Genomic DNA, 27,967 nt, shown 5'->3' on the forward strand with positions numbered 1-27,967 from the left:
GGTGAACTAAGGAGTTTACAGCTGGAACAGCAGAAATGATGGAACAGCATTGAGCCAGTGGAATGTCAAAAAAAAGATTTCTCCTTCAGTCGTGAGGTTGTTAGATTATATTCATAGTAATAACGACAAAACACATCCTCGTTATATTTGGAACTGGTTTATTGCAGGGTCAAGGATCATTTCTTCCCCAGGAGGTAGAGGAAGATGAGGAAGATGTCCAGGTAGATCATGAGAGCGGCGTAGATGTATTCCTCTGGGTCCAGGCGGTAGCTCATCCTCCCCATCATCAGCTGACAGTCAACCACCAGGAACTGAGGCAGGAGAGAGGATTTAGGACGGAGTGAGCAACTACACTTACCAACCGCCTGTCCAGCTGCTCGTTAATGACCATTTCTAATCATCCAATGACAATGCAGCAAGTCAAAGCATGTAGGCGTGTAGACATGGTCCAGAGGATCTGCTGCAGTTCAAACCGAGTGTCAGAATGAGGAAGAAAGGGGATTGAAGTGACTTTGAATGTGACATGGTTGTTGGTGCCAAACAGACTGGTCTGAGGATTTCAGAACCTGATGATCTACTGGGATTTTCACCCACAACCATCTCTAGGGTTCACAGAGAATGGGGGGCAGATCTGTGGGCAGAAATACCTTGTTGATGCCAGAGGTCAGAGGTCTGAGGAGAATAGCCAGACTGGTTCCAGCTGGTAGAAAGACAACGGGAACTCAAAGAATCTCTGGTTCCAACCGAGGTCTGCAGAAGAGCATCTCTGAACGCTCAACACCATACCAGGCACCAGGAAATTGAGGCTACAGTTCACACAGACTCCCCAAAACTGGACCATAGAAGATGGAAAAACGTTGTCTGGTCTGATGAGTCTCTGTGACGGTGTGGCACCGTCAGATGCCGAGGGGAGGCCACACCGGATTTTATTGTTTGTGTAATAATGTGTTTTGTTATTCATTGTATGTTATAATTTCCACCTGTGGTGCCGCCTGGCTGGGAATTGAGAGCAACGCCCCGTGGGTGTGGCATCCCACTTAAAGGTGAGCACTGCAGGTGGCGAAAAGAGGGGAGTGACAGTGTGTGCTGTGTGCTGCATGGCCCTGCGTGTAGCAACAGTGTCGGCAATAAAGGCAGTTCCTCCTCACCTTGGCTCCTCTGCATCCTTTCTCGGCGGGACCCCGTCACAGTCTCCATTTCTGCTGCCACGTTCAGATGGTAGGGTCAGAATTTGGCCTCAACAACATGAAAGCATGGATCCATCCTGCCTTGTATCAACGGTTCAGGCTGGTGGTGGTGGTGTCATGGTGTGGGGGATATGTTCTTGGCACACTTTGGGCCCCTTAGTACCAATGGAGCATGGTTCAAAGGCACCTACCTGGGTATTGTTGCTGACCATGTCCATCCCTTCATGACCACAGTGGACCATCTTCTGATGGCTACTTCCAGCAGCAAAAGGCGCAATGTCATAAAGCTGGAATCAGCTAAGGCTGGTTTCTTGAACATGACAATGAGTTCACTGGACTCAAACGGCCTCCACTGTCACCAGATCTTAGCCCAATAGAGAACTTTTGGAATGTGGTGGAACGGGAGATTGACACCATGGATGTGCAGCCGACAAATCTACAGCAACTGTGTGATGCTGTCATGTCAATATGGACCAAAGTCTCTGAGGAATGTTACCAGAACCTTGTTGAATCTAAGACACCAAAGATTAAGACAGTTCTGAAGGCAAAAGGGGTTCAACCTGGTACTAGCAAGGTGGACCTGATAAAGTGGCCGGGGAGTATTTAATCATTCAACTTCTACATTAAAGTATTGAAGCTTCCAAAGTTTTTCTGTGCTGCCAGAACATCCCTGCTCCAGTTTAGGGTTTGGTCATTATTACAGGTTTATGTATTCATGCAGCTTATCCAGATCAGACTTTAATGTTGATGTTAACTTTGTGAGTCTATAAAAACAACCCAGCAAGTTGGGACGTCTGCTTGAAAGCTGCTATTCTCAGCAGCACTAAAAATCTCCCTTTACTTTCTGAGTGAAGCTGGTTTATGGTTTCTTTAGAATTCATGTGATGCAGAGTTTGGAGCTTCATCGCCTGTGGAAGCAGACCAGAGTCTGAAAAGGTAAACATACTTTTCTTCAAAGAAAAGTTTATTTAAAATCCTTTCTTGGAGCAATTTTTTATGCCTGTAACAATGAATGAATTAATTTAAATATTTGTTTGATCCAACCAGATTGATCTGTCAGAGGCCAGCTGTCAATCAAATCTAACTTAAAAAATCCTTTCAAAATGAGACAAATCGATCTTGGGAAATACCATTTGTTTTGGTTTATTTGACTAAACTGTGAAAAAGGCCAACACACGTGTGATGGCAGCAATCACTCCACTTATAATCATTGGATGGCCCGTTTGTGAGGTTTTCTCTGCTCTTACCAGTGCGTAGAGCAGAGCTCCCAGACATCCATGGATGGCGTTGGTGATGTGGGAGTAGCAGAAGGTGTAGAGGAAGCCAAACATCACAAAGTCCACAACCACAATCAGCAGGAAGCCGTAACAAAAGGTGAAGTCATAGCGAGTCTGGGAATAACAAACCTCTCATTAACCTCCTCAAACCTCTGGTCATTCATTTTTTGGGGGAATTAGGATTTTTTTTTTAAGAAAATACAAATAAATATGTTTTTGTATGAGATACAGAAGGTATCAGTCATGATCCATTAGGTGATTTGGTAAGTTTTTTGTTCACAACAAGCACCATCTGATCATCTTTCGATCTGTTTTCAAAGCGTTTCTAGTCTTTTAATTCTGCTTATGGTGCTTAAACCAAAATCCTAAAGCCTGAGTTGTTTTCTAAGACATAGTTTCTGCAGAGCGGCAGGACTTTATCAGAAATTTGCATCTGCGTTGTGGGCGGGGCTGTTGCAATGGAGTAACCCTGCCCCCATTTCCCATCATTACTTTGTTTAAACTCTCCTGCTAGCTTACAGCCCCTCACAGCTTAATATTAGCGGTGCAACAAAAATAGTGGGCAATATCAGAGCTATGCATCCGTACAGTTCTGATCCAGATTCAGGCTCAGACGAGGAAAACAAAGACGTTCATGGATCTGTTTGTCTGCAGGTGGATGATCAGAATGGAGCGCCCATTGTTTCTGTTAATGATTCACAACAAAGAAATACTCAGAAATTCAATTTTTTTAATTTATGTGATCCGAGATAAAATGCTACAAGATAAAAGGAAAAAACCCCACAGATTTCATCGGTGTGTCGTTACATTCGATCCACACATTTAAACATAGTTCAACTGTAATATAAATAATTACTTATTAACAAATGTTGAATTCTTTCAATATGGCACATGGTTGATAAAGAAATGAATGGCTATAGATGAGTTATTCTCACCGTAAAGTTTGAAAATAACCTAAACTTTTCCTATCAAGTGTTTTTGAGATTTCATGGAAGCTCTGCCCCCTAGTGGAATCATAATGAACTGCAGGGCAGCAAACGTGGACAGTAACGTGGGGTTTTAAGGAAAGTTTGAATCATGCTAACGAGACAGGGCTCTTAGAAATGCATGTATCACATATGATATGACTGGTATAGCGTTAATACTGTCAAATAAACCAGTGGTGAAAGCCTTCATAATTTATTTTAAAACATTAAAGTGATGACTCCATTCATTTTTTTTAAATTACAGTTCAATTCATAGTACTTTGCTGCTTTTATGCAATGTAAAATACAGATTATTGCTGAAAATGATAATCAGGCATTTGAACCCTTTATCAGCTAAATGTAAAATGAATGCATTGAGCTACAGAGATCAATATTTTAAAGACGCTCAGACCTCAGGGTAATTGGCTGCTACTTTTTTAATAGGGCATCTGTCTGCAGCTACATGAAATCACAGTTCTATAGGGTGGGACGGCATCTCCTAACCCTCAAATCCTAAAGTGTCCCTTTCCTTTGCTGTTCAGTCTTGTTAAATGCAACTGATGAAAAAGAACTCATCACCCCGTTATCTGACAAGCTGTGTTAGAATAGAAAACACATGGAGGGTGTGAGGAAACTTTCCATGAGATCCTCTGGAGAACAAGGGCAAAACATGAAAGAAGAATCTGCAACATTTGCCCACCAGCAAGAGTTTCTGCTCCAACAGTTGGGCTGATGAAGACGATGTTGGATAAGGTCTTTGAGTGTCGAGGTGTGAAGCACTGCACATGATGGGTTATCATGTTTTAAAAAGGTTCAGAGCCGCCGTTGTTTCAGAGAACTAATAAGAGACCTTCTAAAAAAAAGAGGAACAGGAGCGTTTCCTTTCATTTAACCAACAATCTTTACAGTGCAACCCAACTAAGCATCAGAGGGGATGCAGCCTTTATTTTTTACCTAAAAATCTAAACTTTTTAAGATCCTAATGATTTTTTAAATTCAAATTCAAATGTGGATTTTTAAAACTGAAGGTGGGCTCCTGCACTGTAAAAACTGACCTGTTAGAAATAAGTCCAAATTTCTTATCCCACTGGAAGATTTTCTTTAAATAAAATGGTCTTATTTTAAGAAATGAATTCGAGTCACTAAGACATGTTTTCTCTCTATTTTGCTATAGGAATGACTTTCTTAAATAAAAAATAATTTTATTACAAGACAGAAAATAGGACAAATTATCTTGAGCAAAGGGTCTTTTTGCTTTCTTAAGATTGTGTTTTTGCAGTGTGCAAACACAAACACTGAGGACATTCTGAGGGAAACGCAGCTCCTTCTCCGTCTGGGTGTCTAACCTGTGCTGAGAAAGCGATGACGGCGGCAGAAATGACCAGCGTCACTGCCATGGTGATGACCACAGTGGAGGTGTTGTGAAAGGAGGCAACCGTTCCCACCATGTAGGACCCGCTCAGGGTGACCACAACCTGCAGATGCAGAACTTTGTGCATGAAAGAAAAATGGCTGTGGTGTTAAGAGCATTCTGAAAGCAAAACAGTCTGGTTGTCTTTGTCTGCAACAGGCATGTGTTTCTTCCTGCTCCACGCTGTTGTTTGACCAACATAATGAGGCAAAAGTCTGTCTTGAATTAACATTCCAGCCAAACCTCAACCACTGCAAGTATGAGAACAACTGCAGGGAAACTTCCTGTTGGAAACGGTAAAAGGCTCCAAAACTCCCAGATGTAATCACAACATCTGAAGTGTTCAAGTCAAGTGAAGCGATTTGGTGATAATTTTTGTTTCGTACTTTGAAAAATCTGCTGCTTTTAGCTGAGGCACCTGCATGACCAAAAGCATTTCCCTTCTCTTTCCAGGGCGTGACTGTCTGGTGTCAGAAGTTTCACATCAAGCATCGACCCCTAAGTTCCCAGAGAGCGGCGTCTTGGTTTTCCCGTGCTGACCCACCAGTCCGCTGAGGTTCCATGGATGCCGGCGTCTGAGGGAGTCGCACAGGATGAGGGTGACGACCACCACGGCAAAGAGGATGAAGGAGCCGCGGTAGGCCCAGTGGTTGGTCTGCACCGCCTTTTTGACCACAGGGGAGAAGGTGAAGACACTCACCGCGCTGAAGGTGAAGAGCAGCTGGAGGGTCAGGAGGCCAAACACCTGAACAGATTCAAAACAGGCAGAAAGGATTTGGAACCCCAAAACCAGACCTCAAAGAGATCAGAGAAGCTCTATTAATAAAAAAAAATAAAGTTAAGGAAATAGGTTTATAATAAATACATACATTCAAATGTACAGCATGTTCACAGGTCTGATTTGCATATTTGGCAGATTTTACATTAGATGCCCCCCTGACTCAACCCTCTGTATTTATCACAATCATCCTCAACATTCCACTTTTCCTGTTTACTTCAAAACACTTTTGGCGGGAAAAGTGTAGCCAATCTTCTGAACTATGCTGTATGGTGAGAATAACTCATCTAATGTTGTTCATTTTTGAAATGACTACTTGCTGTATTCAACAAGTGCAAAATTATTTGGTAATGAATTCTTTATAATCCCGTTAAAGCATGTTAAAAATGTGTGGATCAAATTAGAGACTTTGGGTAAATAAGGTGTTTTTTCCTCAACACTCATGTCAATATTTTCTTATCTTAAACCACTGTAACATTATTGTGTGAACAAAAGCGTTATAAATTACCCAGCGGATCATAATTGATATTAACTATACCTAAAAATAAAGAAATAATGGTATTGCTATTTTTGATGGAATCCATCAAAGGTTTTAAAAAAATAATTTTAAAATAATTGATTCTTTTGTTGATTCTTTGATGTAGTGGATTTTACCCAACAGACACACAGGAAGTGTCTTTACGTAAACACTACCTCAGAAAATCTAATATGCATAGAAAGTTATTTTTAAGTAGAACCCGTCTTGGATTGCTTTGCATGGGTTAGCTGGAAAAGCCGGCTGAAGCAGTGAGGTGGATGAACATCAACCTGAGAGTGAAAGTGACGTCAGCCCAACAAGGGAAAACACCAGAGCTTCATGTTTGTCTCTGGAAGGACTAAAGTCACAGAAATGAAGGCTGGCAAACCTGAAAGGTGAGGTAACCTTTGTGTCTGCTTCTAAAACAGTGGAGTCTGGAGGAGGAGCACCAACCTTTCTAACAAAACCTCTCCTCACTGCTTTGTCTTCAAAGGACGACGAGGAAACAAGTGGAGTCGATTCCGATGGAGCTTCTGGGTTTGGATAATGGAAGTTCTTGTCCCTGGTGGGGGGCTGATAGGTGTCCTGCCTGGGGAGAGTGTCATTTGAGGCCCTGTAGGGTGGCGGGGGCCGTTCTTGGTAGGGAGGCGGTGATGGGGCATCAGAGTCGTAGGAGGAGTCGGACTCACACGGGAGGCTTCTGCCTGTGTTGGACATGCTGCTTAAAACTGGAGAAAAGGGATGTTTGTTTGGCAGCAGAACTGGGACAGTGAGGGGTTCCACACCGTTAGCTCAAGAGAGGATTAGATTTAAGGAAGTAAAACCTGGTGGCCCAAATGGTGGCTTTGCTGGTACTCAGCAATAATCTGTGAGGAACCAGGTCTACTCTGGATGCATTTTTTAAAAATGCATGATGAAAGCAGAATGTAAATATCATTAAAAACATCTGCTCTCATTAATTTAACAAAAATATTCATTTTATTAACCGTGATTTAATCTTAATGTAAAGAAAAAAATCTTTAAGAGTCTTGTGTGGATATTTATTCAGACACTGGATCAGTTCATCCAACCTAGACAATGCAACGATCATGTCTGCAGTGGAGAAAAGCTCCACTTTGGGACCAAATGTAAATGTTAAATGGCGTTTACGTGTTTATGTAGCATGTTTCTGCCTTTGTTGAGGCCCAAAGTCACAGTCCACATCCCCCACGTTCACACACCGCTGGCGCCAACCGACAACCACCGGGAGAGATGTGGGGTTCAGTGTCTTGCAGCCACGGGGCGGCTGTGGTGCAGAGGCGGAGCGGTCAACCTCTGATTGGAAGCTTGGAGGTTCGGTTCCTGCCCAACACTGAACCCCACGTTGCCCCTGGTGGTTATGGGTTGGTGTTCGGCAGTGGAGCGGCCATCAGGGTGTGAATGTGCATGAATGGAACCAAGGCTGCCACGCCCATTCTAAGAAGGTAGTAAAGACCTACATAAGTTAACGCCATTTAGCGTTTGCCCAAGGACACTTAGATACATGAGCACGCAAAGTCTGAACCTTCAGTCTCCAATCAGAGGTCAACCACTCCACCACTGCACCACAGCCGCCATTACAGCTGATTTAAATGAACTGAAATCACTGGAATAGGATCTGAAATGGACCATTTTTTCTGTTTGAAATCTAGTTGTATAAATAAAAAAATAATTCAGTGTTGAAGAATTGTTTTCACAAAATAGTTTACAACTTTGATTTAAAATAAAAAAAACATTTATTTGATCATTAGTGATTAAATGCTTATTTCACAACAAAGTAGATTTTTTTAACATAATAATTGAATAGATTTCCCATCAAACTGTCTTTTTATTTCCTTTGACTTGGAAATAAAAATGAATAAATGGTTCCTCTTTGCAGCGTTCAGTTTTAAATAACATTTATAATTTACTTCATCTTCTTGAATGTTTCCAAAATAAAATGTGATCATTTTCAAAGCAGCGCTGTTTCTGAGAGAAAACAGAGAGGAGCTGACATTTCTGCAACAGAAACTCTGACTTTCTTACCTTTTCTGCAGAGGAGCTCCTGAGTCTGACCAATAGTCCAGCTGTGAGGACGGAAGACAAAAGCATCCTTCACTCTCCTGTGAACCAATTTATGGAAAAGTTTCACTTCCTGTCTGTTCACCTGAAGACCCAAACCCGCTGAAGGGTTTGCATTAAACCTAAAGGGAGAGTTAACAGCAAACCTTTTCAGCACCTTCCATTAACGACAATATTCTATAGGATTATTTGAAAGATCTAAATTAAATGAGTTTGTCAGAGGCAACCCAAAACCGTTATTCTGTTTAATCTGCTTTAGTCAATACCAGATTAAAGAGAGAAGAGCATGCATGAGTTTGGACACTAAGGCATTAATAGGAGCCAGATTAAGTTTCCCTGATACATTGATTTAAGATGTTTTGTGAGAATAATTTGTAGGATTTTTTTCTCACTTTCTGACATTAAAGGTAGGTATTTTTTCTATCAATCTATCCTTGTGTTTTAATCAGTTCTGGTAACCAACAGGTTTGTCCTTGAGATAAAAAATAAAATTCACAAAATTGAGAAACTTTCAAATTTACCTGCGATGAAATCACCAGGGAAACCCCAGATGACGGCGCTCTGGCAGACATGCCTCTGCACGCGTTCACAGCTGTCAGGGGAGAGTTTCTCCATCCTAAAGACCATCATGCTTTAGTCTGAGAAGCTGCTGGAGCTGCTCGGTCTCACCATGCGCTGTGAAAGGAGGCCTCAGGCTGAGTCCCAGAAACTCACACATTAGAGTCAAACTTCAACCTTAGGCAAATATCTTCATTCTGTTGCATGTTCTCCCTGCACACGCGTGGCCTTTTAGCAGGCACTCCAGCTTCCTCCCACAGTCCAAAAACCTGTTGTTTTTTTTTTTTTTAATCGGTCCAGCGACCCCGTGACCCTGAAAGGGATATAGCGGGTATCTCAACTCTGATCAAACCAAGACGGAAGAGTTTTTCCAGGAGAAAAAAAAAGTAGAAACTTGTAAACTTGAAGACACCATCCCAACCCAGAAGATTGGGTCATCTTCAGCGTCTGACTGTAAAAAACATAACGAGATCCTCTCTGCAACTATGGTGCTGTCCAGTAGAAAGAAATCAGTTTGGTGAACTTGGCTGTTAAAACAAATGTTAAGTCTGGTTTGGGTCAAACTGAGAGAAAAAAGGGAAGTCTCTGTGTGACAGACACCAACCCACAGAGATTTTTTCACATCATGTTGATGCCTGTTTACAGGTTGAAACCAAAGCGAGTGTTGGTGTAGAACTGAGGAAATGGTCGAAGGCCACCATGATGTGTTGAAACCAGCAGTGCAGCTGATCTGAAACTACAGCTGTGGTTATAAGTTACAAGAACAACTGAAAACAAGAAGCAAACAAGCAGGCATGCATGTGTGAAAGGGTTCTGCTGAAAATAAATACAGATGATGCAAATACAAAAGAACTTCCTCTCAGCAGGCAGCAGAGAGGAGGAGGTTCCATCACAGATCACTGACAAGAAATAGCAGCTTGTAAAGGGTTTTCAAAAATACAAACGCCAAAAAAGTGTCAACCAATTTTTCATCAACAGCCCTTTTAGAAAAGCCTGTTTTTACCCTAAAGTCTGGATGTATTTAAAATCTAAACCTGGACGTCATGAAGACCCCCTCTGACAAAAATGTGTTTTCATATACAAAGAAAATTAGGCTTAAGGTTGATTTTCTGAGGATTTGTTTAATGGAGTTGTTGTGAATCAGGCACAGATATAAAGACTGATTCAGTCTTCCTGCTCCATTCTGATCATCCACCTGCAGACAAACAGATCCATGAACGTCTTTGTTCTCCTGGTTTAGCTGGGATCTGGATCAGAACTGGATGGATGGATGGACAGCTCTGATATTGATCACCATTCTGTTGGTCCGGTAATGTCAGGTTGGGGTTGTGAAGGGCTGCAAGCTAAACAGAAACTATGTCCTACAAAACAAGTTCTCTTTTAAAATGGAGCCTAAACCTGATGAAAAGCCCAATGGGAATGCTTTGAAAGTAGATCAAAAGATGATCAGAGTTTAACTTAAATGACAGGAGGAAACCATTTAACCATCAACAAAAAACAGAGCAGGGCAAAGCTTCTCTCACACATATTTATTGTAAAAAATACATATAAAAACGATTTCTGAGACATACAAAAGATTGGAGTTTAGAAACAGTATATTGAACAAACATGGAGCACGCACTTTGAATTTCATTACATATTTACAATGTAATAAATAAAATTCAATTTGTCTTTCTAGCAGAGTAAAGGCAGATTGTCCGTATGGTGGAGGAGCAGACGCCGTGTCTCAGGCTTCCCCTCCAATGGTTTGGTCTCAACCTGCAGAGGAGCCACCAGATTTAGCCCCAATAATTCAGGAACGTTTACACTAAATAGCAAACCTGGATCAGCGCTAGGTCACACATTTAGCTAGCACTGGTAAAAATGGAGGTATTGCACCACGTATCTTTGAGGGATTAAAAAACTAAATAAGAGCAATCTGGGATTTAAAATTCTCTGTTGTCCAACATGTGTCCCCCCCACAGCATATTAACCCCCCCCCCCCCCCAACCCCAACCAAAGTATACAACAGGTCAAACCATCACAACACCAAATGATCGATGCTCGTCTTCTGCAACCTTTCCATCCCAAAACACAAATACTTTTGGCTTTTTTTTCTTTTTTGTTAGAGATATTTTTATATATATATGAATACTATAAGGAACATGCACAGGGCGGCCCACTAGTGGTGGGTAAAGTTGTAGCACCTCAGACTGCTGCACATCTGGGATCAGAAAAGCCAACAGAGGGATGCTCTGGGGAGCTAACCCGCTGCATCCTCAACACTTCAACACATGTAACAGACTCAACGTTAAAGCTGATGGTCAAGCAAACCAGTGCATGAATATTTGTTCAGAAACGGAGCGGCCTGACTGCAGGGCTTCCACCCAAAACAACGGCTGCCCATCACCACACACAGGCAAAAAAAAGCCATTTAACAAATGCAGCAATAGCCAGGAATATGAGAATATTCAAAGAAAAACAGAGGAATGGCCTCGCTTATGTAATCGCCAACCATCCGCCGTCCACAGCCTCCAGTGCTTTGGAGCAAGGCAGATGTCTCATGGTGTAAACATGCCCGTAAAAACGGCCCCCTCCGTCTGCCTGTCCAACCTTTAGTTCGTCCCATCAGTCTGGCATCAACCAGATGGCAGTACCGACATTGGGGTCTGTCCAAAACGTCCGGGCTTCACCCCCAGAGCCTTTAGGGGGGGTGGGACTAAAGCGAAGAGCATAAGTGGATGCATGCCAGCACGGCTGTCAGCCAGTTTAAGGGATAACCTGCCAAACCAATTTACAGTGACGGCATTCAAACACCGTCATTTTCAGACACTCTGTCCCACCCTGGTCACTGTGTGAACATCCAAAAACACGCCATGTTAGCGTGTTAGCAGGAGGGGACGCCGACAGACAAAAGTGCTTCAGTTGGTGCCAACATGGTGCTTCTATGAGCCTTTAAAACACCCCCTAAACCCTCCCCACGTAGCAGCATGTTGCCCTTAGTTGCAGCTAATCCTCTACTGCGGTTAAAAAAAAAAAAAAAAAGTAACAGAAAAGAGTAATGGCAGCTCCTGCTCACCCAAACAGGCTGTAAAAGTGGCTGAGAATGCCGTGTGGAAACTATCTGCACCCTCAGCATGTGGCTGCTTCATTCAGGGGGGGGGGGGACAGGAAACATTCATCCAAGATTGACAAACACTTGATCAAAGGAGCGGTCCACTCACGGGAGAAACACACCAGGCAAAGAGAGGAACACTTTTCACCTCCATGTTCAGGTGAGCTCAGGTGTTTGGGATGGATTTATTTAAACGCTGCGTGGAGTCAAGTCCACAGAGGAGAAGGCGAAGGACGCCGCCTCGGGTCCAACGGGAGTCCTGGCCACAGACTAGACTGAGCAGCTGCTAAGAGTCAAGTTCAAATGATCCATCCGAAAAGCTGCAGGCTCCATTGAATCATCATTTCCATTTGGAACTGCATGCCTCCACTTTAAAACGCTGTCTCGGTGTGGAAGTGGACTGGAGTTTGTTCAATTAAACACGTTAGGATTTGAAGAGAGTCAGTGCAGTCTCCTGTAGGAACAGAAAAAGACAAAGGAAGCCGTTTTAGAACCACCAGCAACAGAGCTGCTTTGCTTTGAGACAAACGCGTTGAAGACTCCTGCCAAAGGAGTTCCTCTGGTGCAAGGTGGAGCTCGTCCTTTTGTTGGGGGAGGGTGTCCTGCCAGCTAAAGCTCCCAGACACAAATGAATATAAAATATAATAATGTAAAAGCACAGTTACATTTCAAAAATGCTTAAGGATAAAACATTAGAGAGAAACAACAGAATGCTGGAGGAAAGTTAGGCTTCCTCAAACCTAAACTGGCTACGTGGATCAGTTCAGGAATGTGTTATGATTTTGGAAAGAGTTACTGTTTACTATTATTTGTTGTTGTCATTTTGTGTTGAAGTAGCAGAAAAATCAGATCATTTTCTTCTATTTAACTTCAAATGTTCTCAGCTCGTTTTATTTTGTCTCATGTGCATAGTTCCACTGACATGAACAGTAAACACATTTTTACTAATCTATGCATTTAAATCACTACAACTCATAATGGAGCACCAATAGAAACCATCAAACAGTAAAACACAAGCAGGAAAATGTTTAAAGCCTGTATTTTTGTAAAGTTTATAGTTCTAAAAAAATAAAACCCTGAGGCACTGACTATTAAAGATATTTTCCAAAACATGTCAAATCAGAATTTTTACCAAATTAAAACTACGACTGTAGTGATTCTGTAGGGGTGTGGTTTTCATTACAACTATAAACCTGTCCAACTGCAATCATTCTGAACATTTGAGACCATGGAAGTGAACAAAAGGTACTAATGTGCTTTTCTTTTTCATTTTCAAGAGTCTCATTTAGTTTACAAAACTAATCACTACAATTATGATAAGGAAAATCTGAATTAATGATGTTTCTGTCCATCTGAAATAGAGCAAAGGACCATTCTGTGATAACAGATGCCATGCTGATTATTCTTTTTAAAGAAATTGACCATAACAGACTTTTACAAATGATGATTAGGAGTTCTTTGAGAGTAATCTGATCTTCTGGGTAATGTGGGTTTTATTCCAACAATTCCTACATATTGTTATGATTTGTAACCAGGTGGAATCCATTCTTCTTTACAAAGTTAATGGATTTAGACTGCCATTCAATATGTCATCAATTTTTATTTATGCAAACACATTAAAAATATCTTTAGAATGGCATTAATGGAGCTCCAACATTAGAGTTCAGTTTCCTTTCCCTCCAGGAAGTCTGCAGTTTGTCCTCAGCTTTGCCTTCAAAGCAGCTCAGAGCTCAGGATTCTGCATGGCTCTGCTGTCATTTATGTCCCATCAGAGGAGACCCGTAGAATTAAAGAGTAAACTTCAGCAGGCCTCGAGTCTAAACCTAAGAGTGTTTGTTTTAAAAAAAAAATCTATTTTACAGTTTCAAAACCCCTGATTAATGTTAGGATGCCTTAGACTTTTAATGTAGACACAATAGTGCATTTTGTTAAAAGAGAACGTGCAGAAATAAAGGTTACAGATGATGACACATGAACATCCTAAAGGATGGAGCAAAAATGAAATGATTAATGGCTCAGACTCAGTTTTTGTTCCTCTTCTGAATTTCAGCTGTGCATACCTGAGTCACGTTGGCCACTGTGCTGATGGGTTGAACCAGTCAATCAAAAGGATGTTCAGGGCAGCAAGGCTTCACCTTGGACCAGGAATCAATGCAGCTGTGAGGAGAAAGGCAGGTTTAGAGGTGGAGGTGACATCCCAGTATTCAATCATCTAAGCACAGCAGAAATTAACCTTCAGCTTCAGTGGATCACTTCTTTTTATACCATGGTCCGGGTGGATACTCGATTCTGATTGGCTGCTGAGCGCGCATTAAATTGAGATAACGCACAGCGCTAACCACACCTAAAAAAAGAAGTTCCGGTCACCTAATTAAATGTTCTGTATCACTGCTCTGCTTCTTCAAAACAACCTTCATCTTCATCATCTGGACAAAAACAAACGGTGAGAGGAGATCTGAACTGATCCTTTATTCAACCCATCATGACCATCAGCACAAATATCGCTTTCTTTGCTGCTGCACTCGAGGTCCGCGTCGGCTGAGCCGGCACCATGCAACAAATAGTCTGTTTTTTTTTTTTTTTGTGGTGGGGGGGGGGGGGGGGGGGGGGGGCGATCAAACCCGAAAAAATAAGAATACTAAAAACTAATTGAGTATTTATTTCTTTTGTAAGTAACCATGGTATAAGCGGGTTAATGGCCTTCAAAGTGTGAATCATCAGCATTAATGCGCTTCACAGAGCAACCGTCTGACGCGAAGGCTTCCTCTTAAATGTGGAATAATTTCCAGATGTTCATTTCTTGTTCAGCTCTGTTGCTTTCTGAGGCATTTCCAAAGCCTCCACCCACAAAGCACCATACAAAACTGAAAGCAGCGTGACATAAATGAATTTAATTTGGACTTCATTCTAAATGTCAATCATTCCTGTCAGTGTAACTGAGTGAACAACATCTGCTGGAGCACACACGCATGACGCAGGTTTGACGTGAGGAGACACGTCTGTCTGACCGCTCATGCTCTCTTTCAGGTTGTCCTCACAGCACCAAAGTAACATGAAAGCAGAAACTAACCATTGTGGAGAGACGCTGCAGCACAGCAAAAATGAGATCAGGAATGCATTGGCCTAATAATAGCCTGCATCGAGAAAACACGTCACTGATCCTAAAGGGTTTCGCATTTGAACTGTAATGACAATTACTGCAAAAGTTCTGATAAACTTAAGGAACAAACATTTAAATATTTTAATAATAAAGATAACCTAGGAATCATTGAGTCTTTGTGGGAAACATGCAGTCATGTAATGTTGGGTCATGGATTTGTTCTTTTGAAACGTTTTTGCTCTTAAACTTATAGCTTTATGACTCAACAGGCACCTGTCACGGTCGGCCCTTTGCTTTTATTCAGGGAGTGCATCAGCTGAACTTTCTTACCTCTTATGGTACACACAGAGGCAAGCCAGCCTGGCAATGGTCTCCCCCTGGACTAGATCCTCCAAACAAATGGAGCACTCTCCGCTGTCTCTACTGAGCACATCCGCTGTAAACACACGAAGCAACGGTAAGCATCACTGGGCTCTCAGAAACAAACGCCACACAGCTGACGGGGGCATTCTGTAATGCAATACTTACTATTGTAAGGTAGGGTGGGAGATGTCAGGCAGCTCAACAGGTGATCCTCGATCCGACCCCCCGGGAAAGGCTTCGAGCAGAAAGGACAGCGTATATCTGCAGACACACAGCACAGCTGGGATTACAGGGATGAGTCACAGAGGCATTAATGATAGATGATGCATCTACCTCATCAGGGATGCACGTTTATATATAAATATCTGGATTAAACAGACCGCAGACATGCAAAACGGAGCGTTTATTTTTGTCGACCGGTGACTGGAGCTTCGGGGAAGACGAGTTATTCGTAGATGTGGCAGCGAAGTGCACTGCTGTCCTACCCCCCCCCCCCCTTCCTGTGTCTGTGACCTGCTGTCAGCAGTAAGTGGGCATGTGAAGTTGTGACCCATTTCCCTACACTTGCTAGAGGGCTCGCTCTGGAAAGCTGCCGCCCTGACATGTTTCGGCTCCAAATGTCACCCCTGTCATCACGTCAACACCCCGCCTGCCTGCCTTCTGCAACACACGACGACTGAGACGCGGCTGCGCTTCCTGTGTCAGCGTGTGGCCCCGTTTTCATGCAGAAAGGCTCCTGTTGCTTCACGGCATGACATGCATGCAAGCAGCATTGTAACCAGTAACCGCAGTCAGCGAGGCTTGTGGCATGAAGCAATCGAGTGCCACCACAGCCAGCTTTTTATGCCGCAGCTCTACTTTAGACAATGGCTTCTCTTGATGATTTCTGCAAACCTTTAAGGCTGGTGAAAGAGATTATCTGTCAAAGAATGCAAATTCCTCTAGTAATCCATTTCAAATGTTTAGCTCAATTGATGATTTCTTGTAGAAAATTCACATATCTTGTGCTTTTTCACAGATGCATTGATTTTTCTCCTAAACAGAAAAAGCATCAGCCCTTTGTTTTCCTTCCAAATACACGAAACAGATGTGGATCCAAAAATATCTTCATATTCTACATTTCCTCAGAAAGCTAACATGTATTTTATATATTAAGGTACAAAGTTTACATGTTTTCCTTCCAAATACACACAACAGTTATAAAATAAAAATATTAATATTCTGCATTTTAAGCAACCCAACGTCTGTTTTATTTCTCGTTAACAGCTGACATTGCAAAGCAGAAACTGGTGTTTTATTCAACAAAGCCGTGTTGAGCTGTAAATGTCAAATCAAGCCCCGAAAGGAAGGCCGGGTTCAGAGATGATGAGGTTATCCATATATCCTGAATTATGAAGGCTATTATTGGGTAAAACGGTTACATCTCGATAAGTTAGACTGTTTGGGTGCATCGATCGACTTACTTCCATGTCGGTTGTTCACGCGGTAGAGGCCGATCCAAGCGTCCGACACCGGCCGTTGGTGTGAACCGCGAACACGGACGGATCTTGCGCTGACGCTGCGGGAGGACGGGTGGCGACTCCCGGGCAGGCGTTCCGAAAAAGTGCGGTGAGGTGTGCGGCCTGTCTCGTCTCCGTGTTGTTGGTTTTCGGCGTCGGCGGGATTCTCTGGGCTGACGGCGACGCCGGCGTCCTCCTCGGACTTCCGCTCGCTGTTGTCGTCCGCGCGCGAGGCTTGGCTGATAGCGGGGATGCTGCTGTGGTGGTCGGCGGGGCTGCCCTCCGCGCTGACCCCGTGCTGCCCCAAGTCCGAGTCGCTGCCCTCCTCTGAGCGGCTCTGGTTGGCCTCCGTGTCCTCGAAGCTAACAGAGAAGTCAACGACGAGGCTGGTGGGCCGTGTACAGCGGGGTCGCCGGTAGGAACCCCCGGCTTTAGTGCCATCTTTCCCAAAGGGAGAAGGGACCGGCTCTTCCTGGTAGCGACTTGCTTTCGTTCCCATCTCTCGTAGACTGGCTAATCGAGATAGCTAACCAACCAAGCTGCCTCTCTTCCAAACGAAACTGCGAGCAAAAAAGGAGGCGTTTCACCAAACACGGCCGTTAAACGGTCACGACTCGCCTCGAAACGTTAAAAAAAAAACAACTACAACTAAACGAAGTTCGTTTGAAAGACAACAGCGGCGGCCTGGCGTTCGCCCCTCCAGCTTCAGTTCATCCCGGCTGTCCACATTGTCTTCTTTTATTGACGCGCACGACGGTTGCCGCTGCTGCAGCGGAAATGGAGCCCTTTCACTTCCTGTTTGAGCGGCGCCCAAACAGTTACGGTAACAAATTAAAAGCACCTGGTGTTTGGAGAAAATAAAACGCCACATATACTGTGTTCATCGCACTTTACGCTTTTATTTTTTGTTTCAATATTTTTCAAATTTACTTTGGCGTTCAATTTTATACGTTTTTCAACAAATTACACCTAAACACAATACATTTGACAAACATGGTGTACTGTGGTACACCACTTTTTACGGTAATCCAGGAGGAAGCGTATTGACCAATCGGTGTCTTGTGTCTATCTTGACCAAACAGCTGACCTAATGAACAGGGATCATTGATCCTCTCGATGAGGTTAGGATTCAAGGATCTCGGCTGTATGCATCGTGTTTCACGGGACATACTTGTTCAGACATAGATAGTCTGTGGACTCAAAACTGTGTGACTGTTTCGTGTTTGGGGTAAGTTTTTGGTGTTTTGTTGCTAACCTCTTTGCTGCATCATTATGGTTGTGTTGGCGACCAGGAAGTGGAGCTGGAAGTGATTTATTCCAGAAAATATGTATAATAAATAGCGAATTCTTTAAGGTTAACGTGAAAAACACGTTGGTTAAAAAGTTTGTTTGCAGCTCAAACGCAGACATGGTCCTAGTTTTTTTTTTTAAACTACAATTTTAAATAGATTTATCCCCCTAAAAGACGTGTAGTTCAATACATTTTATTATAAAGTTTCTTACTACAATTAAAGTCGGTTTTGTCAAATTTATTTTTGTATTATGGGGTCTTATTGAACATTATATTTCTTTAGTTGCATTTACTATATATATATATATAGATGGATAGAAAACCCATGCATTTTGAGCAACACACCCTTTAGACAATACTACCAAGCTTGTGCAAATAGTTGGAAGAATGCTGCTGAACCGCATGTAGCAGTGCTCTCTAGGACTATGGCTGTTTTAAAGGAGAGGCTGCTGCCCTTTGAGCCTCTCATGTGTCTTTCTTTGCAGATAGGAGGGCGTTGACTATGCAGCAGGCAAATCTGATTCCAGGAAATCCACCGCAGTGGAGCACCTGCCCGACAAACTCAACCTCCAACTCCTTTCTGAATCTTGAGAACAAGATTTTGGCTCAGAGTTGTGCGATGAAGTCTTGCTCTCAGCTCGTAAATTGTCCTGCACCTCCGTCCTGCTGCCCAGCTCTCCAGCCTTCCAACCTGGCCTCCACTTCCTCCCTTCTCTCCACCTCTAGTTTATATTCCATCTCTTCCTCACCGCTCCTCAGCACACAAAACAAGCTCTTGACCCAGCAACCCCTTAGTCCGTCTTGTCCCTTGACCTCGTCTGTCATAAGGGACTCTTGTCCCTCCACCTCCTTCGGTGGTGCTCTGGTCAGTCTCTTTGCTCAGTCTCTCACATTGGCACAAGCCAGTCTGGGTAATGAAGTGACAGAAGATGAAATAGAAGATGAGGAAATATCTGAAGAGATGCATTCCTCTTTTGAGGAAACCAGTGCGGTACGTAAAGTTGCTCAGCAAACGTATTTATGTACAGGCACTTTGATATACTTTTAACATAAACGTGTGTTTTTGCACCAGCAGCAGCCTGATGAAATGCCGTCAGAAGATGAAGGAGAGGCAGATGAGGCTGAGGGCGCCATGGAGTTGTTTAGTATGGCAGAAGGTTTGGAGAACCAAGAACCCGAACCCGCTTTGATCTTTAGAGAGGAGCAGTTTGGAGAGCTGGATAGAGGAAATAAGAAGGCAGAAGAGGATCTGAAAGATAAAAAGGTTTTTTGCAGGATTTCAAAGCTGCCGGAGTCTGACTGGTGGTTTAGCGTTGCACTTCCAGGTGCTCCAACTCTGTTTGTGTTTTTGTCTTGCAGTATCTCCTGCTAAACGCTGTGTGTTGCTCCTTGGTGAATAAGAGTCAAGCTCCTGGGCAGAAGGAGTGGGACTCGGAAGACAGTGTCTGGACCACCATCCAAAACCTGGGCAAGAACATTTCTGAAATCGACCCCCAGTTTCTTCTCAAGGTGTGTCTGAGCGTGCTCTGTGTTGGTGGGGGAGATCAGGCAAAAGAATGACAGATTAATTTGACCAGAAAAAAGATTTCTGTACCAAAATTATGGAGATTTTCTGCAAAACTGAGGCCCACATACAAAACATTCGTTTCTTTTCTCCACAGGTTTTGACACCCCTTACAACCCCCACCCCCCCAAAAAAAACATGCCCTTTTAAAGGAACATTTCCTAATCTAACTCCGTCATTCACTTGTGTGACATCCCTCGTGAATCTTTTTTTCTTTTTTTAACATATTGCTATGTCTAGTTCCATGTTTTCTTTATGCTGTGTATATTTTTGAGTGCACCTGAAGGATCTATTGCATGGGTCTCCAACCCTGTTCCCCGTGAGCTTCTGCCCTGCTCGTTTTGCAGCTAACCCTGCTTCAGTTATTGCTGGTCACCTGGATCAGGTGTGCTCAGACAGTTAGAAACTGTGCTCGCTCAATCCAGATAATCAGGAATGACTGAAGCAGGGTTGGTTGCAAAACAAGCAGGGCAATGGCTTGCGAGGAACAGGGTTGGAGACGTCGGATCTAATGCAATCAGGCAAACTTGACAAAAGTTATAGTCAAATTTTAAACATTAAAACACCATTTATCTGTTGCTGTGGTTACAGTTAGTGGGCATCAATGGGGTTCATGTATCCCTCTTTTTTTTTTAAGTGATTAATACAACCTGATGTTACCGCTCAAACCTAAATTCTAATTAAAGAGGGACATTGCATTAGAGTCTGTACCTTTTTAAAAGGCTTTATGAATGGGATGACATCTTAAATTCTAATTTAGCATAAAACACAACTGCTGTATGGGTTTGATTTTAATAACTGGAGAAATGTTAAGCATGCTTCAAAAAGGCCAAATCTCTTTTTCTAGAGAGAACTTCTCCACAACAGTTTTCTTTCAGACAAAAACAGTCAGAAGAATGACATATTGTTTAAGTAATTACAAGTCCAAGTCAAAAATTTAAAACAATTGACCTTTTGTTTCTTCTCAAGAGTTTTTTCTGGTGCCTTAGGTCATGTGACTTTTGCATATTTTTGGCTTTGCATATTTTTTTTTTGCATAACAGAGCATCCAGTACGATAAAGCGCTTTACTCGTTTTCTGATCTCAAACATTTGTCCCTCTCGGTCCAGGTGGCTGTGTACACCAGGCAAGAATTAAACATCCGCATCACGGCAAACTTCCTACTGGCCCTCGCTGCTAGCCTTCCGTCCACCAAGCGGCATGTCCGCAGATACTTCTGCGCTGCGGTGCAGCTGCCTTCTGATTGGCTAGAAGTAGTCCGGATCTACAGTGCAGTAAGTGTGAGGGAACGTCTGCCGGAGGATGGGATGCAACCGTCTGTCTAAACCCCACAACTCTCTTCCTTCAGTGCTTTAGCTGTTCTCTGCCAGCGTGTCTGAAGAAGGCGATGGCGGACAAGTTCAAGCAGTTCAGCGAGTATCAGCTGGCCAAATACAACACACGCAAACACCGCTGCAAACACAACAAAAAGAAACGCAAAGGAAAGGTGGAGTGGAGTTTTTCTCTGTCATCCAAAACACCTTGCATTGTTTTTATTTGAAAAAAAAAAGATTTAGTATCTATAATATTATAATCCTCAGACCAGGACGTTATAATTTTTTAGTGATTAATTTTAAATTCATTTTTTCAGCAACCAACTGATGAGGAGCTGAAACGGTGGGCTAACTTGGTCAGGTCGGATCCTCCTCTTCTCAAAAAGTTTGTAAGTTGATCTTCATTTGTCCTCCCACATCTTCACCAAAATATCCTTTGATTCTCTTTCCAATTCATTTGTCAAAAGAAGAAACGCGGAGTAAGTTTATATAAAAATCCTCTCATTTCACCATACGCCAGCAGAGGCCATGACTTGCTTCACTGTTTTCAATTCAATTGATCACTTTTCTATTTGGGTATATTTTTGTCATTTCAACACATCTAGATAAGTTAAGTATAAAAGTAAAATCATTCATTGGGAACCACAGAAAGCTCCTTTCAATGTTTTCCTTTATATTTTTATTCCATTGTTGCTGCTTCCACTGAAACCTCTTTCATGAAGTGAATCTGCTCGTGTGTTCAGTTTCGGTTTGAGGGCGACGGCGTGCCGGTGGATAAGAAGCAGAGTGACTTCAACATGAAGAAAATGATCCAGAAGCTTCACATCAAAGATCCAGCTGAGCACGTTATGGCCATTCTGGGAAAAAAGTATGAAAAGCTCAGCAGCACAGAAATTTCACACAACAGTTTTACTGTCAGCTGTTTAAAATTCCCTAAATGGAAATAAAAAAAAAAGTCACATTTAGGTGTTAACCTTCCATTTTTAACCATCAAGTAAAAGCTTGACAAAGCAGTTTTAATAAATCATTTAAAGACCCACTCCCATGACAATCATGCTTTTGGCGTTTTTAGCATATTCTTGTGATATTTTTCTGATGATGGAGGAAATTTACAAGGAAAATCAAAGATTAAAAAGGGTTTTTTGAGTACGATTTATTCAAATCATTGTGAAACAGGAGTAGATGAAAAAAATGCAGCTTGAAGTTGTTGCATGAGCAGACCTGCTCAGCTCCATTCTGATCCACTTGTTCACAAATAGATCCATGAATGTCTTTGTTTTCCTCATCTGAGCTGAAATCTCATTTTTGTTACACCGATAATGTCAGGTTGAGGGTGTGAGGCGCTGTAAGCTAGCTGGAGAGAGTGTAAACAGATGAATGATGGGAAATTGGGGCAGGCTTAATCTGTGCCAACATTTTCATCCACAACTCAGAGGTGAATTTCTAATAAACTCCTGCCGCTCTGCAGAAACTATGTCCTAGAAAACGACACTGGTTTTCGATTTCAGTTAAAAAGGGCATCATCATAATTAAAAGACCGTTGGGAACGCTTTGAAGATGGATCAAAAGAGGATCAGAGTGGGACTTTGAATTCAGTTTTACCGCCATGATCAAAGACAGTTGCTTTGACGTTGTGTACCTGCTCAAATTTGCTTCATGTTGTTAAAGCAGTAGTCACAACTGCCTTACGGGTGGATACAGGCTGTCTGTGGGTGAAAATTTGGCAAACCTGTATGGGGCACGGAGGTGACCGTAGATCGCTCAGTCAACCGTAGAGAGATTAATGCACTTTTTTTTCTACTGTCATTTTCTAATGCTTCGTGCGACAGGTCGTAGTTAACATTTAGACAACACGTAAGGGTGAAGATGTTTTTAATTTTTCAACCCCCCCAAACCCTGCTCTCTGCACATGGATCCCGTTAGTGCTGTTCATGTGATAAGAACCCTCTTTATGTGCAGTCTGACTGTTAGAAATGAGGAAATAAGACAATCGGAGTGTAGTTTGTGTGGACGTCCTACAGGCGTCCCATGGGCACATGTGTACTGCACACCCCATGTGTGCAGCATTTGTGTGTGGTCATTATGCACAACTTACTATTGACTAGAGCGTGGCGTAAGGACACCTATGACCGTATTACCTGTCCATCATGAGTGCATGGAACTTATTTTTACGAATGCGTCACGATACACTTACTAACACTTATCTAGTAGAAAGGATAAGATCTTTTTACCTGTATACATTTATCCACACTATGTCCATGTAATTATTACAAAATACATACATTTAACATGTAATACAAATGGTTCTGCAGTTGGTAAATTCCTTAACAAACTCTCCCACAGACCACCGTACGAGTGCATGTGACTAAGGCTGAACTTATTGCTCACCTCAGATGTAAAACAAGACAAAGTTACCAAGGTAATTGAGAAAATTCCCTCTAATGGAGTTTGTTTCCTCCAGGTATCCTAGTGACCTGAAGACCTTTACCCACAGCGGGCTAACGGGAGCCTGGAACAGGGAGAGAGCCGGACAACGAATGAGGCTCAAAGAGCCGAACACCTGGGAACAGCTGCTCAGCAGGGAGGGCAACAAGTCTGCCACCTGGGAGAAGCTGATAGGTATGAGAAGAAACGCATCACTCCAAACTGTTGCGTTAACCAAACTTCATGCACAGACCTGCAGACAGACATGCAGAGCATCTCCCAAAGATTCCTCCTGTGCTAACCTGCAATTTTCCATCCGATTTATGATGCAGCAGTTTGGCCCTCCAGGTTGAAATCCTTCATGTTTTGCAGACTCAAAGTCTCTTCCTTTCATGGCCATGCTGAGGAACCTGAGGAACCTGATCATCAAAGGCATCAGCGAGGCCCATCACAAGAAGATCCTCAGCCGGCTGACCAATCAGGTGCGGCGTTTTGTGTCAGAGCGTCTCCAGTTCATCAGCTACATTTAATTAGGGAAACAAGTCAAGATTTTTGGACCATCTGTGCTGATGATGATACAAAACCCCGTTCTTCTAATGTCTTCTTCCACATTTGCTTACAGAAAGCAGTTGTTCAGAGCCGACAGTTTCCTTTCCGATTCCTCTCTGCTTACAAAGTCATCATGGAGCTGCGTGCTGAAGGTAAGACGCATCCAGCAGCACCACACTTTTTCAATTAACAGACTGATATTGTAAGTATGAAGAAGAATTTATCACCTTTCCATTTAGCTTTAGTAGGACGTGGTCTACATTCACCGGCCATGTTATGGACCCCTGTCCAGCTGCTCGTTAATGCACATTTCTAATCATCCAATGACAATGCAGCAACTCAATGCATGTAGGCGTGTAGACATGGTCCAGAATGAGGAAGAAAGGTCGTTGAAGTGACTTTGAACGTGACCTGGTTGTTGGTGCCAAACAGACTGGTCTGAGGATTTCAGAAGCTGATGATCTACTGGGATTTTCACCCACAACCATCTCTAGGGTTCACAGAGAATGGGGGGGCAGATCTGTGGGCAGAAATACCTTGTTGATGCCAAAGGTCAGAGGTCAGAGGAGAACAGCCAGACTGGTTCTAGCTGGATAAGGCGTCATGTCATAAAGTTGGAATCATCTCAGACCGTTTTCTGGTTCACTGGACTCAAACGGCCTCCACAGTCACAGATCTCAACCCAACAGAGAACCTTTGGGATGTGGTGGAACGGGAGATTGACATCATGGATGTGCAGCCGACAAATCTGCAGCAACTGTGTGATGCTGTCATGTCAATATGGACCAAAGTTTCTGATGAATGTTTCCAGAACCTTGTTGAATCTATGCCACCAATGATTAAGGCAGTTCTGAAGGCAAAAGGGTCCAACCTGGTACTAGCAAGGTGGACCTGATTAATTGGGCGGTGAGTGTGTGTGAATTGGGCTGATACCACAGAGTTTGATCAAATCAAGGTCTGAGGAGTTTGGGAGATGGGCAGTGCATTCTGGAGCAGTTTCTGCTGTTTGGGATTTCCCTGTTCTAAAAGGCAGAGCAGGTTCAGAGACAAAAGTGCAGAATTTGACTGCCTGGAAAAACGTGCTCAGTGAAACCAAAGGCAGAGTGGAATGTAAAAGGCTTTAAACGATAACTGCTGTTCAGAAAATGAAACAAATTCAGAAAATGAATTTTTCTTCCCCTTTTGCAACAGAAAAGCAAACTCTTGTAATGCGAGTATTACTTTAACAACAAAACAGAACTTTATAATTTTAATTCAAGAATAAAAATTATGCGTGAATTGGTCAAATGTGCCATAAAACCTGATTCAAAACAACAAAAATCTCAATTTTTTCTTTAGATGTTGATCATGGAACTGTTTTTTCCCTTCAATAACGGTGTTTCAATGAGATGAGCTAGTAAATGTTTTATACAACAATTTGTGATGAAAAACTATTCAAATGTACACTGGTAAAGAAAATGATTTGAAGTCCCCATGAATTCAGCCCAACCACCCTTTTTATCTGGCCCTTCTTTACTTCCGGCCCTCCAGCCTCTGTGCAGCAGGTGAAACCCACAGTGAAAGACATCCTGGTGAGCATCCTGAAGAAGATCCCCAAAGGCAGACGATTCAGGAACCAGGCGTGGGAAAACAGTCCCAAGAAGCGGCTGAAGTTGACTCTTGGGATGCCCTACATTTCTCAACGATACCATAAGAAGAGGGCCGAACTCTTAAAGGCCACGTAAGAAAAGAGGCTTTTTTCTTTTCAGTCTCCTAAAGTTTGGGTTTTTGACCTTTAGCGTCCCACTCTGATCATCCTTTGATCTATTTTCCAGTCGTTCCTCGTGGTCCTTTTAATCCTGATTATGCAGTTTTTAGCCAAATTCTAAAAACTAGTGTCGTTTTATAGGACATAGTTTCAGCAGAGCGGGAGTTCATCAGAAATTCACCTCTGAGTTGTGGTTTTTGCGGAAGTAAGCCTCCGCTGATTTCCTGTCATCCCATTGTTTACACTCTGTCCTGCTAGCTTACAGTCCCTTACAACTCCAAGCTAACATTAGTGTTGCAACAAAAATATGTAAAATTTTTGGAGCTATCCAGCCGTCCAGTTTAGATCCATATTCAAGGTAAGACGAGGACAACAAAGGCGTACACGATCTAGTCATCACAATGGAGCTGAGCAGGGAGACTCCGGCCCGCCCATTTCAGCTGCTGCGTCAAAAATATGATTTTCTTAGACTGCATTTTTTCATCTTCTCCTGATTCATCCAGATTTGTTTAAAGAAATACAAACCTGAATTTTCTTTATGTATGTCCCTTAACTTCAGAGAAATTCTACAAGAAAGTGTTAAAACACCAAAGCCACCATTTTTATAGGAGTAGGTATTTAGGTCTAAAGTGAATTCTTGCTTTTTGTGGTTTTAAAGATTAAGTCCAAAATAATAAACTTGATTAGCCCAATAATTTGGCTACAAAAACAAAATCCACGTTTCAGAGCCGTGAGGCCTGATCTAAATAAAAGCGATGCAAATTAGAAACGTTTATCAGTTGAAAAGGACTGACTTGGTTCACGGATGATTTGAACTTTCGTTCCAGTCAAAAGCCTTACGGCGTTGAACTGCTGGACCGCTATCGGAAAGCTCTGGAGATCGCAGTTCAGATCTCCTGCCGATACAACGTGCCCCCGCTCCCCGGAAAAACGGTCATCCTGCTCCCTTCTGACATTTGCTCCGATGAATCCTGGAGTCGGAAACAGGACTTCTGCCTCCCCTTTGAGCCGGAGCAAAAAGACAGTGAGGAGAATGAGGAGGAAGAGGAGGAGGAGGAGGGGACAACCTGCAAGAAAAGGAGTGAGGAGGAGGAGAATGACAAACTCACCCCTTCTGTAAGGACTGGCTTTGTTGGTTTGCATTAACATTCATCCCCGGCAGAAAAGGATGTTCCAGGTTTTCCTCCTTTCACCTCCTGGTCTGTGCAGGTGTCGGAGGTGGCAGCTTTGCTGTCTCTGATGATCAGAAGCAGCGCGGAGGATTGCCAGCTCTGCATTTACGCGGACGCTCACTGCGAGGAAGCCAAGCTGGAGTCTGATGTGCTTTTAGAAAATGTCCGAACTGTGATCCAACAAATGAAGGTGAGCTGAAGTTTTGAGCGGGCAATCTTGACTTTTGTAAAAACGCTTCATGAAGACTTCTCAGAATCGGTGTTCCAGTAAACCCCTTACATGTAAAAGTGAAGAGCGGTTCTTTGAAATGTTTCTTTTCTACGGCTGAAATTCCATTTATGGTAAAAGTTAAAGTCCCATCGGGTGTCACACACTGTTCTCTGGATTTGACCCCTCCCTTGGAGGAGTTGTTACCTAGGTTTCAGCCATGCTCAGGAGCCATTTTGGTGGTTTAACTGCCTATAATAATAATAATAATAATAATAATAAACTTTATTTATATAGCACTTTTCGAAATCCAGATTACAAAATGCTGTACAATTAATACGAGACAAAATCAGTATTGAAAACAGTTTCCAGTATGGAAAAGTAAAACCCAGCACACGCATGACACACACGCGGTAGTGGTTAGAATCAATAAAATCGATAAATCAGTAGAATCAATAAAATCAATGAAATCAATAAAAACAATGAAATCGATTAAAATCAAATGTTTAAATTTAAGAACCAGTAAAATCATTAAAAGCACGCCTATAGAGGTAAGTTTTAAAAATAGATTTAAATACTGGTAGGGACCCAGCGAGCCTGATCTCCTCAGAGAGACCGTTCCAGAGTGTTGGGGCTCTTACAGCAAAGGCCTCTGTCTCCCCTGGTCTTCAATCTAGATTGTGGGATTGTTAAAAGGCCTTTTGCTGAAGATCTAAGATTGCGACCAGGTACGTAAGGAATGAGGAGATCGGCTCTATATTTAGGGGCCAGACCACAGAGTGCTTTAAAAGCAATCATTAAAATCTTCAAATCTATTCTAAAACGGACTGGGAGCCAGTGCAAAGACGCTAAAACTGGAGTTATATGGTCT

General features: G+C 42.7%; 3 protein-coding genes across 4 annotated transcripts in view; 1 reads left to right on the forward strand and 2 right to left on the reverse strand.

Annotated features, from left to right (window-relative positions):
- Positions 1–141: 141 nt before the first annotated feature.
- On the reverse strand, positions 142–8,473 carry LOC105356103 (protein lifeguard 1-like). Of its 2 annotated transcripts, XM_011486024.3 has the most exons (6): positions 8,179–8,473; positions 6,589–6,863; positions 5,385–5,585; positions 4,776–4,904; positions 2,435–2,578; positions 142–311 (listed from the first exon to the last, which is right to left on the reverse strand). In XM_011486024.3, exons 2-6 carry the CDS (start codon positions 6,850–6,852, stop codon positions 177–179), a joined length of 873 nt encoding a protein of 290 aa, XP_011484326.1. In that variant the 5' UTR covers positions 6,853–6,863; positions 8,179–8,473; the 3' UTR covers positions 142–176. The 2 variants fall into 2 exon arrangements, with proteins under 2 accessions (XP_011484326.1, XP_023821141.1); XM_023965373.1 differs by lacking the exon at positions 8,179–8,473 and having other exon boundaries at positions 6,589–8,147.
- Positions 8,474–10,286: 1,813 nt separating this feature from the next.
- On the reverse strand, positions 10,287–17,585 carry LOC101166334 (E3 ubiquitin-protein ligase znrf1). The gene is made up of 5 exons (XM_004078590.4): positions 16,793–17,585; positions 15,495–15,590; positions 15,297–15,402; positions 13,927–14,023; positions 10,287–12,320 (listed from the first exon to the last, which is right to left on the reverse strand). Exons 1-4 carry the CDS (start codon positions 17,325–17,327, stop codon positions 13,966–13,968), a joined length of 795 nt encoding a protein of 264 aa, XP_004078638.1. The 5' UTR covers positions 17,328–17,585; the 3' UTR covers positions 10,287–12,320; positions 13,927–13,965.
- A 250-nt stretch (positions 17,586–17,835) lies between these two features.
- Positions 17,836–27,967, forward strand: part of tep1 (telomerase associated protein 1) — a 32,150-nt gene continuing 22,018 nt past the window's right edge. The window contains exons 1-14 of the mRNA XM_011486029.3: positions 17,836–18,056; positions 18,605–19,110; positions 19,195–19,383; positions 19,479–19,628; positions 20,793–20,957; positions 21,032–21,169; positions 21,314–21,385; positions 21,740–21,864; positions 23,458–23,615; positions 23,793–23,902; positions 24,043–24,121; positions 25,500–25,689; positions 26,544–26,832; positions 26,926–27,078. Coding sequence (XP_011484331.1) covers positions 18,622–19,110; positions 19,195–19,383; positions 19,479–19,628; positions 20,793–20,957; positions 21,032–21,169; positions 21,314–21,385; positions 21,740–21,864; positions 23,458–23,615; positions 23,793–23,902; positions 24,043–24,121; positions 25,500–25,689; positions 26,544–26,832; positions 26,926–27,078 — 2,307 coding nt within the window. The 5' untranslated portion in view covers positions 17,836–18,056; positions 18,605–18,621. The remainder of the gene's footprint in view (positions 18,057–18,604; positions 19,111–19,194; positions 19,384–19,478; positions 19,629–20,792; positions 20,958–21,031; positions 21,170–21,313; positions 21,386–21,739; positions 21,865–23,457; positions 23,616–23,792; positions 23,903–24,042; positions 24,122–25,499; positions 25,690–26,543; positions 26,833–26,925; positions 27,079–27,967) is intronic.

Source organism: Oryzias latipes, chromosome 17 (genome assembly GCF_002234675.1).
Source record: "Oryzias latipes chromosome 17, ASM223467v1".
NCBI classification, from domain to species: Eukaryota; Metazoa; Chordata; class Actinopteri; order Beloniformes; family Adrianichthyidae; genus Oryzias; species Oryzias latipes.

Excerpts from the sequence above, each read along its gene's own strand:
- LOC101166334 (XM_004078590.4), bottom strand. The coding sequence starts at position 17,327 with ATGGGAACGAAAGCAAGTCGCTACCAGGAAGAGCCGGTCCCTTCTCCC. Across the intron at positions 15,403-15,494 it reads TCCCACCCTACCTTACAATA|CGGATGTGCTCAGTAGAGAC; the intron begins GTAAGTATTGCA and ends GTGTGTTTACAG. Across the intron at positions 14,024-15,296 it reads CTCTGTGTGTACCATAAGAG|CTGCATTGATTCCTGGTCCA; the intron begins GTAAGAAAGTTC and ends TTCTCCTCACAG.
- LOC105356103 (XM_011486024.3), bottom strand. The coding sequence starts at position 6,852 with ATGTCCAACACAGGCAGAAGCCTCCCGTGTGAGTCCGACTCCTCCTAC. Across the intron at positions 5,586-6,588 it reads GGAGAGGTTTTGTTAGAAAG|GTGTTTGGCCTCCTGACCCT; the intron begins GTTGGTGCTCCT and ends GAATCTGTTCAG. Across the intron at positions 312-2,434 it reads GAGCTCTGCTCTACGCACTG|TTCCTGGTGGTTGACTGTCA; the intron begins GTAAGAGCAGAG and ends CTCCTGCCTCAG.